The 16564-nt window shown below is 34.4% G+C and overlaps 1 protein-coding gene across 1 annotated transcript in view; it reads left to right on the forward strand.

Moving 5' to 3' along the window:
* The window catches only part of HYDIN (HYDIN, axonemal central pair apparatus protein), a 421369-nt gene that overhangs the window by 35485 nt on the left and 369320 nt on the right, over window positions 1–16564 (forward strand). The window contains exons 3-5 of the mRNA XM_025370321.1: window positions 6788–6944; window positions 8708–8833; window positions 15177–15296. Coding sequence (XP_025226106.1) covers window positions 6810–6944; window positions 8708–8833; window positions 15177–15296 — 381 coding nt within the window. The 5' untranslated portion in view covers window positions 6788–6809. The remainder of the gene's footprint in view (window positions 1–6787; window positions 6945–8707; window positions 8834–15176; window positions 15297–16564) is intronic.

The following is a 16564-nucleotide window of genomic DNA, read 5'->3' on the forward strand; positions in this document are numbered from 1 at the left end:
ACACGAAGGCATGTGACCCACTTGCATCGATTCAGTTCTTTGTTAGATATTGGAGCAGTGGACTAGGTGACTCATTTGCAAATAATATTTTACCCCTACTCCTGACTGTTGACTCTGTCTAGCCTACTGGTAGATTATTCAGTAGATATTCACATACATCCATTATAGACAAGTCACTATGCATTACGGTCTCTACCTCAAGGAGCTTATAAAGTCTATTAAGATTAGAATAAGCACATATATAACTGCCAAGTAGGTACTATAAAGGGTAACAAAAAGTAAGCAACTAGAAGGTCAAAGAGGCTGAACAATCGCTCTCAGCTGATAGAATCAGAAATTGCTTTAATAAGGACATTTAGAATCAGAAATTGCTTTAATAAGGAAATTACATTTGAATCAGAGAGGAATCTGTACAGATGTGGAAGGGCATTGTAGTCGGAAGGAGCAAGCATGAACACAGTTTTAGGGAAAATACCTTAATCCTTGATACAGGGCTGCAAAAGCATGATCTAACTACTACAGGCTGAAATTGCAACATATGGTTAGTGATCAGGTACAAAAGGAAAGTGGCCACATGCTTTAAAGTACTTAAGAAATAAGTGAGTTTTGATTAAAAAAATACCTTGGTCATCAGATTTTAACAAGATACCTATATTTTGGTTTGATAAAAGGAGGACATTCTGTTCAATTAGAATGGCCAGTTTAAATTTACAACAAAGCTTGTGAATACAACTTTTCATATTTGGGATAAATTCTTGCCATGATATCTATGCATCAAAGGATATGCACAGTTTTAAAAAATTGCCCAAAGGAGGTTACTGATTTACATTCTACCTATAGCATATGAGAGTGTCCACCTTAAACATCCTCGTCAATGAAGTTTTGCCAGTCTTTCTTTTTTCTTGAAAAATTAAAAATATTGAAATAGTTATAGATACACAAAAAGTTGCAAGGAAAGTACAGAGAGGTCTTTCATACCCTTGACTTCCCATTTCCTCCAATGATTATGTCTTGTGTAACTAGTACAATACCAAAAGCAGAAAATTGTCATTGGTTCAATGTGTGTGTGTAGGTCTATGTGAATTTATCACAGGTGTAGATTTGTTTAGCCAATACCACAATCAAATACAGAAAATTTCTTTATCGGATTCAGTAATATAGAAATGAGCTCATAGCTTATAGGAAGTAAAAAATTTCCTACTAGCCAATTTTCTTTTTTTTACCCCAACGCCTCAAGACTTTGTCATTTTATTTCTTCTTTATGTGTCTGTTCCATCACCATAAACATCTCCTTGGTGGTATCCCTTTATAATCACCTCCTCACCATCCCTAACCCCCAGCAACCACTAATTTTAATTTGCTCTTCATCTCTATAATTGTATCATTTTGGGACTGTTATATAAATGAAATCACATGTTATATAAATGACCTTTTGAGATTGGCCTTGTCTCTGGTTTTGCTCGAGATGCATCCAAGTTGTTGTGTGTATCAATGGTTCATTGCTTTTTATTGTCGAGTAATATATAGTTTTCTATATATTACTTTGTGGAGTAAAGTAATAGTTTTCTGTCTTGCTGGGCGGTTCTTTTTCTCTTCTTCTTCTTTTTTTTTTTTTTTCTAGAGAGAGCATGAATTTTTGGGAACTTCTTTTGTCATGTTTGTTGGCCTTTCCAAACTGTTGGCTCATCCAATACAAAGTCTGGGGTAAATGAAGCAAAAGAAAACTGAGGGAACTCATCAGTCTGTTATTCCTTGGATCTGAGGTCCCTAGCTAGTCTGCATTCTTTTTGGAAACTTTCAGTCTTCTTTTGCTTATTATATGTATAAAATGCCTATAATTTTTAGCTATTTTTAATGGAAGGAATAAGTAAAAATATGTCTGCTCTATTTTATCAGTAGTGGAAGTCCTTTGCCAGTTTTAAAAATGGATCTAGTATATTAATATTTTTCATTGTGAAAATTTTAAAACATGCAAAAATTAGAGATAATAGTAAAATCTGGCTTCAACAATTCCCAACATTCCTCTATTCTTATTTAATCTGTCCTATACATGCATACAGACACACACATTTATTTGTTATCACAAATATTTAATGAGTAAAAAATATAAATGATCTAAATATTGAATATTAGGAAAACACGTACATTGATTATGGTTGACTGATATGATAGAATATTATGTAGGTATTAAAACTGATGTGTTTTCATGTAGATTTTTTTCATTTTTCTATTTTTTTTTAAGTTCTGGGGTACATGTCCAGGATACGCCGGTTTGTTACCGAGGTGAACGCAAACACACACATTTTTTCCTGTAGTATTTTAAAGTATATCAGACAAGATTTATTTTTACCTGTAAATAATTCACTAAATATCAGATAATAACTTTTACAAAAAATCAGAACCACAGTACTATTATCCTTCCCAACAAAACAAACTGATTTTTAAAACCATTTTATGTTTATTAACATACTTAGCAAATAATAACAACAATAACAATAGCACCACTAAGTTTTTGGAATGGCTGTAGTTTGATAGGCGTATTAGTTAATGAATTGAAAACAAAAATGTTTAATCTGATGAATAGTAATTATTTTATATCATCCATTATTCAGTTTTTAAAATCATAATCCAAACAAGGTCTATTCTTGTATTTTAATTCATAACCTCTCTCTCTCCTTCCCTTCTTTTCTCCTTCTCACCCCTCTCTCCTCCTCTTCCTCTCTCTTTCATGCTATGTTTATTATGAATAAACTGAGTCATTTTCCTATAACATTTTTCACATCCTGGATTTAGATTAATTGTATTCTTACAGAGCATACATGTTCTTCCTTTCCCTCTATCTCTTGCAGTTGGGCTGGTAGGTCAGAGGCTTAGTTAGATTTAGGTTTCGATTTGTGTCCATAGTACTACATAGGTGGTGCTGTGTACTACGTCACGTCAGGAGGCACGTAATGCCTGTGTTTCACTCTTTTAGTGTTAGGATTAATTTAGAGGACTCAGGTGTTGTCAGCCTGATTGAACCATTATCAGGTTTTTCAGCAACATCTTACCTAATTATTTTAGCACTGATAATCCTTCATTTCATTAGGGGCTGCAAAATGGTGATTATTTTTCTGTCATTTTTCTGCATTTATTAGTTGGAATTCTTTTATAAAGAGTAATTTTCTTTCATCAACTATTTGGTTAACCTACAATGTAATTTATACAGAAATAGTGCAGAATAAATGGTTGATTCTTTCCTTTTAGTATTTCCAAAGTAATTAGTTTGTTGCTTTAGGAACTTCCAAAGTTGACCAATTATTTTTTTAAAGTATCATTTAAATTCAGATTTAAAAAAATGAATCCATTGCCGACTTTTTTTTTTTTTTTTGATGCTCAAATTGTCTCATCTTTGGTTAATGGGAATGCTTTCAAGTTGCTCTGGATCCCTGGCAACCCTGGTAGCTCTTGATAACGTTCTTGTTTTATGGTATGAGGCAATGTGCTGCCAAGTTCACTGTATACATTTTCTACCCTTGTCCTCAAATTACCCATTTCTCCAAGGAGTTGTGATTCCTTTTAGTGGGAAATGGTGCTTGGAGACCACAATCTAGGTCTCAGCACTGTCATTGCCACTGGACTTTCGTTGCTTATGGGCTTTTTCAGTGGGCAGGTTATTTAAAAAGAGAAAATCATCACAAGCTTGTATTTATTTTCAATTCAAATGTTAAGATTATAGGGTTTCTTAATATAAAAACTTTTCTTGGTTTATACTTTTAAAGATACTGAAATGCTTGGTTCCTAACTATATTGATGTAGCTACTTACTTGTTTTAAAAATATTATTACTAATTTTATGACCAACAGCAAGACTACTGGATAAATAAGATTTCTCTGCTTTTCTCTGTATTTTGACAGCATATCTCATTAAGAATACAGTCAAAATATGTATATATTTTTGAGGTGGAGTCTTACTGTGTCACCCAGGCTTCAGTGCAGTGGCACGATCTTGGCTCACTGCAACCTCCACTTCTCAGGTTCAAGTGATTCTCCTGCCTCAGCCTCATGAGTAGCTGGGACTACAGGCGCCTGCCACCACCACGCCTGGCTAATTTTTTGTATTTTTAGTAGAGACCGGGTTTCACTGTGTTAGCCAGGATGGTCTTGATCTCCTGACCTCATGATCCGCCTGCCTCGGCCTCCCAAAGTGCTGAGATTACAGGCGTGAGCCACCGCACCCGACCAAAAATATTGTATTTTAAGGTTGGTTGGAATAATTGTTTTCTCTCTGTGGTTATGGCACCAGCTGGATATACAGCAAGGTTCATTTGTTTCAGGTTTTTTGTTTTTTTTTTTTTAAGAATTGATTTTCCTTTCACGTTTCTTTTTTCATTTTTGATATGTAAAACACTTACATGGTTGAAAATCAGCACTATATAGTGAAGTGCATTCAGAGAAATCTCTCTCTCATTCCTGTCTCCTCTACCCTGTTCCTTTACTCCTCCTGTAGGTAACCACTCTTATTGGTTTATGTATTGTTTCATATTTTAGCTAGTGTAGCATTTGGATAGATTCCTAGAATAGGGATTGCTGAGTCAGATGTACCTGCATATGTAACTTTGCTAGATATTTTATAACACCATATTTTTAGCTCTTTGTAACTGTAATCGTATAATCAAAAATGATAATGTAGTTTCTTCCTTTCATGGATTTTTACTTTATGTTGTCCTTTAATAGAAGGCTTTAAAATTTCCAGGAGAATGGACCTTCCCGTTTCTTTGTTTTGTTTTTAAGTTTCTAGTTTTGTTGTATTATGATCAGACTGTTTTTTGTAATATTTCTGCATTCAGAACCACTGGTATTTTCTTTGGTATTATATTTTTAATATATAACCAAATTTTTGTGACCATTCCATTTGCTGGTGAGGAGGCATATTTTCTGTTATTAGGATGTAGTGTTTGATACCTATTCAACGTGTTATGTCATTAAAATATTTTATGGTCTTACTTATGTTTTTGTCCACCTAACAGGTCTTACTGAGAGTAGTTTATTAAAATCTCCTAATATTTGTGCATTTGTTTTTCCTTGCATCTCCCATAATTTCTGCTTTATATGGATGGTTTCTGTGCTATTTTGGTGCATAGATAATAATTGTTGCATCATCATTTTGAATTATGGTGTTTCGCACTCTAAAATATTCTTCTTTGTCTTGTTAATGATTTTTAAAAAATCTATCTTAAAATCAAGATCACAATCTATGCTTTTTTATTGCTACTGTTGTTGTCACCACCCAGCTCTGACAGAATGGGCTCCCCAACCAAAATTTGTCTTGAATGTCAAAATTGGTGATGCCACTCATGCACCTAGGAGATATGAAAAGGTTATGGTTCACATAAGGAGGCTTTCTGTGAGAGCAGGGCAGGCTCCTAAACAGGTTCAAAAATAGCTTGATTCCAGTAGTGCCAGCTGCTTGGGAGGCCTAGGTTGGAGGATTGCTTGAGCTTAGGTGTTCAAGACCAGCCTGGTCAACATAGCAAAAACCTGGGTGTGGGGAAAAAATAGAAATCCTCTTGTTGGGAAGAAATATTTTAAAAAAATAAATAACTTGAGAATAGGGAAAAGATACTGGTTTGGCTTTTATTGTGGTTAAGGTTGGGGCTATAATAATAGTTCTTCTGCAGTCTAGACCTTGTGTTGTTTGAACTTTCCACTGGTACCAGAGGAGGGAACACCTGAGTTTTCTTACCAACTTGTCCAAAGGTAGGGCAATATTAGTTTCATTCCATTACTTTATTTTCTTCTTAATGAGCTCCAATTATAGCATGTTGGATCTTCTTTGACTGTCTTCTGTTTCACCAATTGCCATCTTAGAGGCTTTCTGCCATAATTACCTCTTTTTCCTTTTTTAAAATTTCATATTAATTTCCTTTGGTGTTTTACTGGTTTATTTCAGTGTGCCTTATTATATTTTCCTTCAAATCTACTTTCCTTTATACAGCTCTTCCTCCTATGTCTTGGTCTGGTACTTCCTTACTGTCTTGTGAGGTTTTTTTTTTTTTTTTTTTTTTTTTTAATGGTTTTAGGGTTTTTAATTTGATATTTTATCAAGAATTTATAGTTAGTTCTAATTTTTAGCACAATGATTGGATAACCTAGCCTGCTATTAATAAAAATAGAAATCCCTACCTAGTCATAGATGGTTTTCTGAAGTTGTAAGTGTTCTGCCAGAAGTCTGAACAAGAATATGCAAAAGGGAGATGCCATATTTCTTTGATTCAGAGATATTGGGTGGCTATTCACTGGCTTATTTATGACTACAAGCTTTAAAACTTTTCCCAGAAATTTCCTTTCCCCATCTTATGTCATGCTATTTTGAACTCTGTCCAGCTGTGAAGGCCTGTGACCTTGTGTTTATTCTTTTTGAAGCATTGATTCTCATAAGAGAGAGCTTTCAAATATGTAGATAAATTATCAAACTATTTAGTATGTTTAATTGGGCAGCGTTTGTTTTTCTCATTGGGAAGATAAAAGGGGCAAAATGTAGAAATAACTCGTATTTCCATGTCTTCCTGAGCTTAGTCTAGAATCCCTTATTTTGTCTAAAATGGATTCTAGATCTTGGGAGGAGGATAAATCAAGTCACATGGAATAGAATCCTTTGTTAAGATATTTGTTCCAAGCATTTGGATTTTGGAAGATCAGTATTTTCTAAACTTTCCTGTATTTGAAAAAGCTTAAAAAAAATTGTGACCTGTATTCAGAAATTAACTGTATTTGTTCTAAGACTTTTTTTTTTTTTTCACTCTTAGGTGAGAAAAAAAATTACTAAAAATGACAAGTAGAAGACTTGAGGAGTCCATGGGGGCTGTTCGGATGGGATTGGTCAATATGTTCAAAGGATTTCAAAGCAAGGTTTTGCCACCCCTGAATCCAAAGGTGGTTACAGAAGAAGAAGTAAACCGAATGGTAGTGTATCAGGGAATTAATATGTAAAATACTTAATGCAATCTCCTTAGGAGAATGACAATTGCTATTTGGCATTCTCAGAATGCCAAACAGAATTACTGACTGATTAATATCAATTTAGTTATAATGGTAGCTTTCTGCAGAGTGTAGGTACCTTTTAAAGTCTGAGAAGTTTTGAAATTGCATACATACTTCAGAGTAGAGGCTTGATTTGCTTAATCAGTTGAAGTGAGACTTTACAAATGAACTCTTAAGATTTTCTAAATATTAGGTAGCACCATGACAAACCGTCATTTGTTTAGTTCAAAAACAGTCAAATATCAGAATTTCATAGGATTCAACCTAATTATTTACTGCCTACTGATTGTCAAGAGTAATTTTTGTTTGTATATTTATAGAACACAGAGCATTACAATGACTAAGTGGTATTTAAGAAAAATATGTATTTTTCCTATTCTTTAAAATAAAACGTATTTATAGCTTTAATTATTTATGATTGGTGATAATTTAATTATGAACCACATGCTATAGAAAATATTAGTAAAAATGTATAGTGCCAGGGATAGTATTCACTACATTTTAAAAACTAATCTTAAGTTGCGTTCCAATTAGAGAAATAAAATCAATCATTATTCTCTTTTATGGTGGTTGTTGGTACATATTTAAAGAAACTCCTGGCATTTTGCTTGTAAGACCTAATTGTTTTAATTTAAATCACAATATAGCTGATACCTCTTAATATTTTATTATCCTTATCTGGGTTCCAATCAAAAAGAACTTAACCAAGTTGAAAGCTGTATTAGAAATATACCTTCATTTAAATGGATTCAATCACAGCAATAAAATTTGTAGAAAAATAAGCATTCGTAAAATACATTGTATTTAACCCAAGGCAACATAAATCAGCTAAGTTATATACCCTCAAATGTTTTTAAAAAGTCTTGGCATATACTTAAGCATTATGTAGCTGCCAATGATCATAATCTCCCTGCATATAAAGCAGGAACATTCTAGAACCACAATAACTATCATTGGTTCTGGGTAACTAATCCCTTGTTGGGTTCGTTTTATTTAAATGCTGGGTTACTTTTTTTTTCTCACAACATTGGAAAGGGTAAAAGCATTTTGTCTTCTTACTGAGGTGTGTGAATGTGACTGTGGGATCTGCTGATTAGCTCAGAGCTCTTTCAAAGTGAGGTCTAAATGTGCTCTTGTGATGTCTCTAAAGTTCAAACTCATTCCTAAGTGATGTAGTCACACTTCCTAGATCTTTGCAATTTTATAAGATTTCTCTCTAACATCATATCATAGTTAAACACCCAAAAGCTTTGTTTACATATTGTAATGTTAGTTGAGAAACAGAAGTATTTCAAACTCCTGATTTTTGAAGCCCTTGAGTGACTTTACAAACTGAGAGTTTTATGCACAGATGCCTCTTCTGAGCATAAATGTTAAGCTCTTTGGACATGTTCCTGTGCAATTTCTTGACTTTTTTCTCTCAGGTTCTTTGGTGTGATTCCTTTAGAATCATAAGGAAACAGCAACCACATGTCATTTTCAGTTACTGTGCAAAGACCTCAAAAGTGGATGGGTACTTCTCTTATATAATTTACTTATTTTAAATATTTTATAAGGGAACTTAGTGGCATTCCAGAATTATCCTGAAAGCTGCAAACACAAATTATTAATTACTGGTACTTATGAAAATACTTTTTCAGTACAACCACTTATGAATCTTTGGTTCTTATTGTTTTACATTCTAGCTTACACCCTCAGAGTTCCTGAAGGAAATGTCCCTCACCACCGAGCAGAGACTGGCAAAAACACGTTTGATGTGCCGACCACAGATCATCGAACTCTTAGATATGGGGGGAACAACACATCAGAAGGTAGCTGCTCTCTGTCATACTTGCATATAAAGTGGGCCCTGGCACAACATGAAAATTCCAGAACAATAACTAAGTAAAATTTGTTTCCTGGCTACCTAATCCTTTATTGGATTTGTTTTCAGTCCTCCTTTTCTGCCTCTGAATATCTTCATATCTTTGATTTGGTATGGTGAAGACTGCAATAAATAAGTGCAAACCTCTTTTAAAATAACTTTTGACTAGTCACACTTCTTTCTTAGCTATTTCTGAATACTATTTGACACCATAGTTTATACAGGGTAGGAGTAACTCTAAGAATTTTATTAGTCAAGCCCAATTAAGTTATTATCTTAGTGTAACAAATAATCTCTCCTTATCTGAGCTGTCCACTAGAAAAGAAGGAGTTGGAATTTTTAATTAAAGTAGGCATTCGTTGTCTGTTCTGGCTCATTTCCAATAACAGACATATCCTTTTAGTCTCCAAAGAATAGCGATTTTATCATGTTTCTATATTCGAATGTAAACCATACATTCCAGGCTTTAGGAGCATATGATTATAAAAGTTCTGGTTTCCTATTTTTAAATTAATTTATTAAATTAAAAACATTAAATTAATTAAATTTTAATTAAATTAACAATTAACTAAACTGTTAATTAATTTAACAATTTTAATGGTGGCTTAAACTGGAATGGTGGTGGAGAACATGGTGAGAAGTGGTATGATTAAAGATACATTTGTGAAGGCAGAAATGTATCTTTACTTTTTTTTTTACTTTAATGTGTCTTTACTTTACTTTTTAAAATCTTTTACTTTTAATGCAAAAATTATGGTATGAACCTCCAATAGTTGGGCTGCTGAGGAGATTAACCTCTTCTCAAAGAGTTCTGCAGAATTTTCCTCTGAAAATTCCTGAGAGTTTTTCAATGTTATGTTCCTCATGAAGAATGAGTGAGGCTTGTCTGCTCTTACTGCTACACCATTGCTTCCCTTGTCTAGGATTTGCATAAACTTCACCGTTCTGAGCATTGCTAACTTTTTATTGCTTTGTCTGTTCCCCACAACCACCCTCCCAATTTGAGGGGAGGGAACGTGGTCTTTTCCAAGACATTTCTTCTAATTAAGGGCCATTTCCTCTTTTTTGAAAGCATAACACATATCAGGCTATGCGGAGTTTTTCATGTGTACTACTAGTGTATGTATTTTAATGGGTTTTGACTCTGCTATAAAGGATGAGGCAATCAGATACTTTACATTACACTTCCTCTCCTCTCCTCTTTAATTTAGTTGGTTATTTTTAATTTATATTCTGAAATTTAATCATTTATCTCTTAGATGGGTGACAGTCATCTACTAATTTCTTCAATAAGAGCTTATGAAGACTGTATTTCTTTGTTTTTTGTGTTTTATAATATTTGTGTCTTGCCTTTATACTGAACTGCAGATTTGTTACTTATGAAATTCTTGGGCCACAAATTGTCATAACAGTTTTGCAGGCATTTTTCCCATGACTTTCTGACTTTAAATAATGGTATGTAGAAGTCAGAAGCCAGCTTGATTTCTCCCCCTATAAGTTAATCTTTGAGCTCATGTGCCCAAAGATTGATTGTTATTATTTAAAGTTCAGTATTAGGATACTACTACATTTTTCCTGAGGTACTGTGGGCCTTTATTTTATTTTTAGAAAGTTTTTCTTGAATTATCAAGTATTTTTTCATATCATTTTTCAATTATGAATATGTTGGACCTTCTTTGTCTGCCCTTCTTCTAAAGCTTGCATTTCCTCTCTTATTCATTTTTAACTTTCTGTTCATTTCCATTGCATTGTCATTACATTCATTAGGCTATCCTCTGTGTCCCTTACTTTGAGTTATGTATATATTTCTTTTATGCTTCATTTTTGACCAGACCAGACCTGGTTCAACAGACCTCTTTCATCATCCCACTTCTCACCACTTCCTCCACCACCATTCCAGTTTAAGCCACCATTATGTAGAATACTGACATGGCCTTCCTGTTTCCATCTCATTCTCCCTTTGCCCCCGTTATCACAAAGCAGTAAAAGTAACTTTCAAAATGTAAATCAGAACATATTGCTTCCATGTTGTCTCATAGCATTTGATACAGTGAGCATCTCTTTTTTGTACCCTTTTATTCACTTATATCTGACCTGGCATACTCATTTGATTTTCTTCCTACTTTTCACTGGTTGATTTTTGCTTATTTTATTTGTTGGATTATTCACTCATTTCTGATCACTAAATATTAGAGCTCCCAGTACTTGGTACTTGAACTTCTTTCTCTTCTAGACTCACACCTTAGGTGACCTCTTCTAGAAAAAAAGGCTTTAAATTCTACTTTTTGATGATTACTTTTATATCTGTATCTCCTGCCACTGTCTATCCCCTGAAATCTAGATCATATGGTCAGCTTAATGTATGGTTGGCAGCTCAAACTTAATATATTTAAGATCTAATTGTAACTTTACATTCCATCTCTAAAAGCCTTATCTTTCCTCTTTGTCTCTTTCCTCCTGCTTTTCATACCCCCACTTATCTGTTTTCCTAGACCAAACACTTTGGAGTTGTATTCCTGATGCCTCTCTTCTTTTTACATCTTATGATCCAGTGATAAGTGCTATAAATTCTGCCTTCACAAATGTATCTTTAATCATACCACTTCTCACCATGTTCTCCACCACCATTCCAGTTTAAGCCACCATTATCTAGAATATCAAAATTGCCTCCCTGTTTCCATCTCGTTCTCCCCCGCCCCCATTATCACAAAGCAGTAAGAGTGATTTTTTAAAATGTAAATCAGAACATGTTACTTCCATGTTTAAAACCATCCAGTGACGTCCCATTACTCACATAATAAAATCTAAACTCAGTGCCATAACCTCTAAGGTCCTGTACCATCTAGTCCTGCCTCCCTCACGGACCTCTTTGCTTTCTTTTTTGTTGTTGTTGTTGTATCGTCGTTGTTTTGTTTTGAGACGGAGTCTCACTCTGTCGCCCAGGCTAGAGTGCAGTGGCGCGATCTCGGCTCACTGCAAGCTCCGCCTCTTGGGTTCACGCCATTCTCCTGCCTCAGCCTCCCGAGTAGCTGGGATTACAGGCGCCCGCCACCACAGTCGGCTAATTTTGTTTTTGTATTTTTAGTAGAGACGGTGTTTCACCGTGTTAGCCAGGATGGTCTCGATCTCCTGACCTCGTGATCTGCCTGCCTCGGCCTCCCAAAGTGCTGGGATTACAGACGTGAGCCTCTTTGCCTTCTACTCTTCTCCCTCTCATTCTCACTGCATTTCCCCTATGCTGCTCTTCAGACACTCAAAGACAATTTCCACCTGAAGGACTTTGCACTTGCTTTCCCTTCTAACTGGAGTGCTATTCTAAAATCTTAGCGTGACTTGCTTCAGACCTCTACTTAGAAGTCATCTCAGAGAGGCCTTCTCTTGACTGCCTATCTAAAAGAGCAGCTACCTGCCAGTCCCCTACCTCCTTGTCCTGCTTTAGCTTTTTTACACAGCCTTTTCACTACCTGACTTTATGTTCTGTATTTCTATATTTTTTGTATGATCACTTGAGCTTCAAGAATGTCAACTTCATGAGGTTAGGGCTTTTCTTGCTTTATTCACTATGTCCAGCATACAAAAAAGAACGTGGCACATGTTGGAAACTCAATATTTATTGAATGAAGACATGAATTTTTAATCTCTCCTAACTGCTCACTTCTTTACATTCTTAAATATTTGCTTTGTGCTCTTTGATTTTTTTTTTTCCATTATGCTCTTTGAGCTTATGGTGAAATGGTGTAGTTAAGACTGATTGCTTCATGGCAGAAATTTAATTAGCCAGAAATTAAAGAGTATATACTGTATTATTCCACTTATATAATCAAGAAAACTAACCTATGATGTGAGAAGTAGATTACCTGTGTTACCTTTGTCATAAATCAAGTGACCATATATTTAATAATTGGTTTGGAGGCTTTCTAATCTGGTACATTTATTTTTATGATAAATCTTGTGCTAACATCTCATTATTATTACTGTGGTAAGTAACAGTATATGATATGTAATAATATAATTATCATGTTGTGCTACACGATATAGCAAATCCTCCTATCTTGCTCTTCAAATGTATCTTGTCTATTCTTGTTCCTTTGCATTTCCATGTAAATTCAATCAGCTTTTTTGTTTCAAAAAAAATCTGTTGGGATTTTAAAAAATATATTGCATTGAATTTTTAGATAAATTTGGGGAGTATTTGACATCCTGAAAATATTGAGTCTTTTAATTCATGAAAATAGTATATTCCTGCATTCAATTAGGTCTTCCTTAATTTCTCTCAATAATGTTTTTAGTTTCTGGACAAAGGTCTTACACATCTTTCATTAGATTTATTTCTGTGTGTTTTACATTTTAGGATAGTATTTTAAGTAACATTGTTTATAAATTTCATTTCCTAAATGTTCATTGCTAGTACCTAAAAATAGAATTTGTTTTTGTATGTTGACCTTGTACTCAGTGACCTTGATAAATCACTTATTAATTCTAATAAGAGAATTATTAGAATGATTTATTTGTAGGTTATTTTGAATTTTCGAAATAAACAATTACTTTGCCTGGGGAAAGTGACAGTTTTCTTTCTTCTTGTTTGAGTTCTAGTACTAAAACAACCTTGAATTTCTGAGATGAACCCAGCTTGGTCATGATGTGTTATCATTTTTATATAGTGCTGGTACCAGTTTTAGTTTCAGTTTGCAAATTTTTTTTTCCTCTCTCTCTTTCTTTGTTTCTTCTATCTGTCTATCTATCTATGGTTTATGAATGAGACTGGCCTACAGTTTTCTTTTCCCTTAGTGTCTTTCTCAGGTATATAAAGGAGGTTATGTTAACATTATAGATGAGTTGGAAGACATTTCATTTTTTGTTTTTCTTTTCTTTGGGACAGTTTCTATAATACTTGAGTTGTTTCTTTTATGTTTGGTAGAATTTTCTTATAAAGCTGTCTGGGTTTGGAGTTTTCTCTGTAAAAGGTTTTTATTTACAAATCTAATTTCTGTAATAGTTTTAGAGCTATTCAGATGTTCTGTTTCTTCTTGTGCCAGTTTTGATACATTTTTATTGTATTTTTCTAGGAGTTTGTATTTTTACCTATATTTTCACATTTATTGACATAATAGTTATTTATTAGCTTTTTACTGAGTTCAGGTTCTATTGTAATATTCCCATTTCCATTCTTTGTATTTGTTCTTTGTGCGTTTTGTCTTATTTTCTTGATCAAACTCACTAGGTATTTCATCAATTTTATTAATCTTTTTAAAGACCTGAAGTTTGCTTTGTTGTTTTTATAGTACAGTTACTTTTATTTCATTAATTTCCTCTCTTGTTTTTGTCATGTCAATTTTTTTCTTTCTTTGGATTTATTTTGCTATTTATTCTAACTTATTAAGATGGATACTTACAGCTACAGTTTTCAGACTGTGTGCCAAGGTGCCCCAGGGTGCAACCTTGAACTCGCAGGGCATCATCAGATAGTCTGAATTTTCAGGGGAAACCTGGCAATACCCAAAATCGATTGGATGCTAAATAGGCTACTAGCTTGGGGTAATTCATAGTTTCAGCTTTAGATGATACTATACACTTTGTTGATGTCATGCTTTACAAACCTAGCTCCTCAGTGGTTGGTCAAATAAAAAGCAAGTACTTTGTGAAAATCAGAATAGAACAGGAAATGAGGGGTGCAAGACCAATTTGGTTCTCTTGTGCAGTGCCCAACCAGCGCACACATCCCATTAGTAAGCTAGTTATTTGTATTATTATTTTGTATGATGAGAATTCATTTAGAGTAACCACATATTTACCCCTTTATTACTCTCCTTTCCTTCCTGTATCACTGAACTTCTAAGAGAAATTCTCATCTCCGTAAAGAATACCCTTTGGTATTTTCTTTAGAAGTTGGTGACAGCATTTTTCAATTTTTATTTCTCTGAAAATGTGTTTATTCAAACTTTGTTTTTGAAGGGACTTTCCCCAGGTAAAAAATACTATGCCTGCAGAGTTTTTTTTTCAGAATTTAAAACGTTTTATTCCTCTGCCTTCTGACTTGTGTTACGTTGAAAAGTAGGCATGTGCTTTTTGCTCCTTGAAAGTTAAATACTCTATTTTTTCCCTCTAGTTTCTTTTACACATTCTTTTGTCCTGTGTTTTCAGTGCTTTTACAATGATGTACCTGGGTATGGATTTCTTTTTGAATATTTCGCATGTTTAGTTTTAATATCCATAGATCTATGTAGTATTATCTTCCCCAGTCATTTTTGTCAATGTGTGACTATAACAATAATTTACTCTTTCAATTGCAGTTTTCAGGAATTGACCTGGATCAGGCATTATTCCAGCCCTTTCCATCAGAAATTATATTTCAGAACTACACTCCCTGTGAAGTCTATGAAGTTCCACTGATTTTGAGGAACAATGACAAAGTGAGTATGTTCACTGGGGTAGGTGAACTCTTCCAGGATATATGAGAATCGGTTATAGTAAAGTGGGATCTTGAGGGATCTTTGATAAGTTATTTAATTTGATAGATTTAGGAAAATAGTATGAAAACATGTTCTTTGATTGTAAACTTAATGAAGACAAGGCTGTATCTGTTTGTTGCTATATGTTGAGTCCTAACCAGTGCCTCACAAGTAGTGAACTCCCAACATGTGCACTAACTTTTGTTGATTAAAGGATTGACCAGATGAATGTCACAGGGTTCTCATGTATGACAAATTGGGCTAGGTTTTTACTTAAGACAGGGAAATTACTATTAATGCTTATGTAGTCTTCATTAGAGACACCATTTCCCCAATTCAAGATATAAACTCTACTCCTGAGAACTGCAGTTGTTGAGCATATATGTATGTGTATGTGTGTGTGTGTGTGTGTGTATATATATATATATATATATATTTTTTTTTTTTTGAGACAGAGTTTTGCTCTTGTTGCCCAGGCTGGAGTGCAATGACATGATCTCGGCTCACTGCAACCTCCACCTCCCGGGGTCAAGCGATTCTCCTGCCTCAGCCTCCCAAGTAGCTGGGACTATACAGGCATGCACCACCACACCCAACTAATTTTGTATTTTTAGTAGAGACAGGGTTTCTCCATGTTGGTCAGGCTGGTCTCGAACTCCTGAACTCGGGTGATCCACCCACCTCGGTCTCCCAAAGTGCTGGGATTATAGGTGTGAGCCACTGCGCCTGGCCAAGCATTTATATTTATATTCTCCAATGCATTTATATTCTGCAAGTTGTACCTTTTAAAACCCCTTCTTTTCACTTCTAAAAAATGTAGGTCCCTTTCCTTCTTTTCTGTCTTCTCCTTTCTACAGAAGATAGCCTTCAGAGTTTGTCTACAGTCGGTTTTGGAAGGCTTCTCTCACTGTCTGTCTTGTCTCTTTGCGATTGTAACGGAAGATTTCTTTTTCAGCCTTATGACTTTTTCTTTAGAGATAAATTAGGGTTTCTTTCAAGAAAAGATATTAAATGCCTGAAGAGTTTCTTGACACTTAACAATAATGAAAGAAAGAGTAATGCGGAAGTTCAGCATGAAGCACACTTGAGTGTGAAAAGTAATAAGATGGGGAGGAAAGCATTGGAGAGATGGGAAATTTGGGCGTAAAGACAAGGAGGAATACTTTCAGGGGTCTAAGAATGTGGAGACAAAAAATTCTACTTATAAGACAAAATGGAAAATAAGTGAA

The sequence above is a fragment of the Theropithecus gelada genome, chromosome 20 (genome assembly GCF_003255815.1).
Source record: "Theropithecus gelada isolate Dixy chromosome 20, Tgel_1.0, whole genome shotgun sequence".
In the NCBI taxonomy this organism is placed as follows: Eukaryota; Metazoa; Chordata; class Mammalia; order Primates; family Cercopithecidae; genus Theropithecus; species Theropithecus gelada.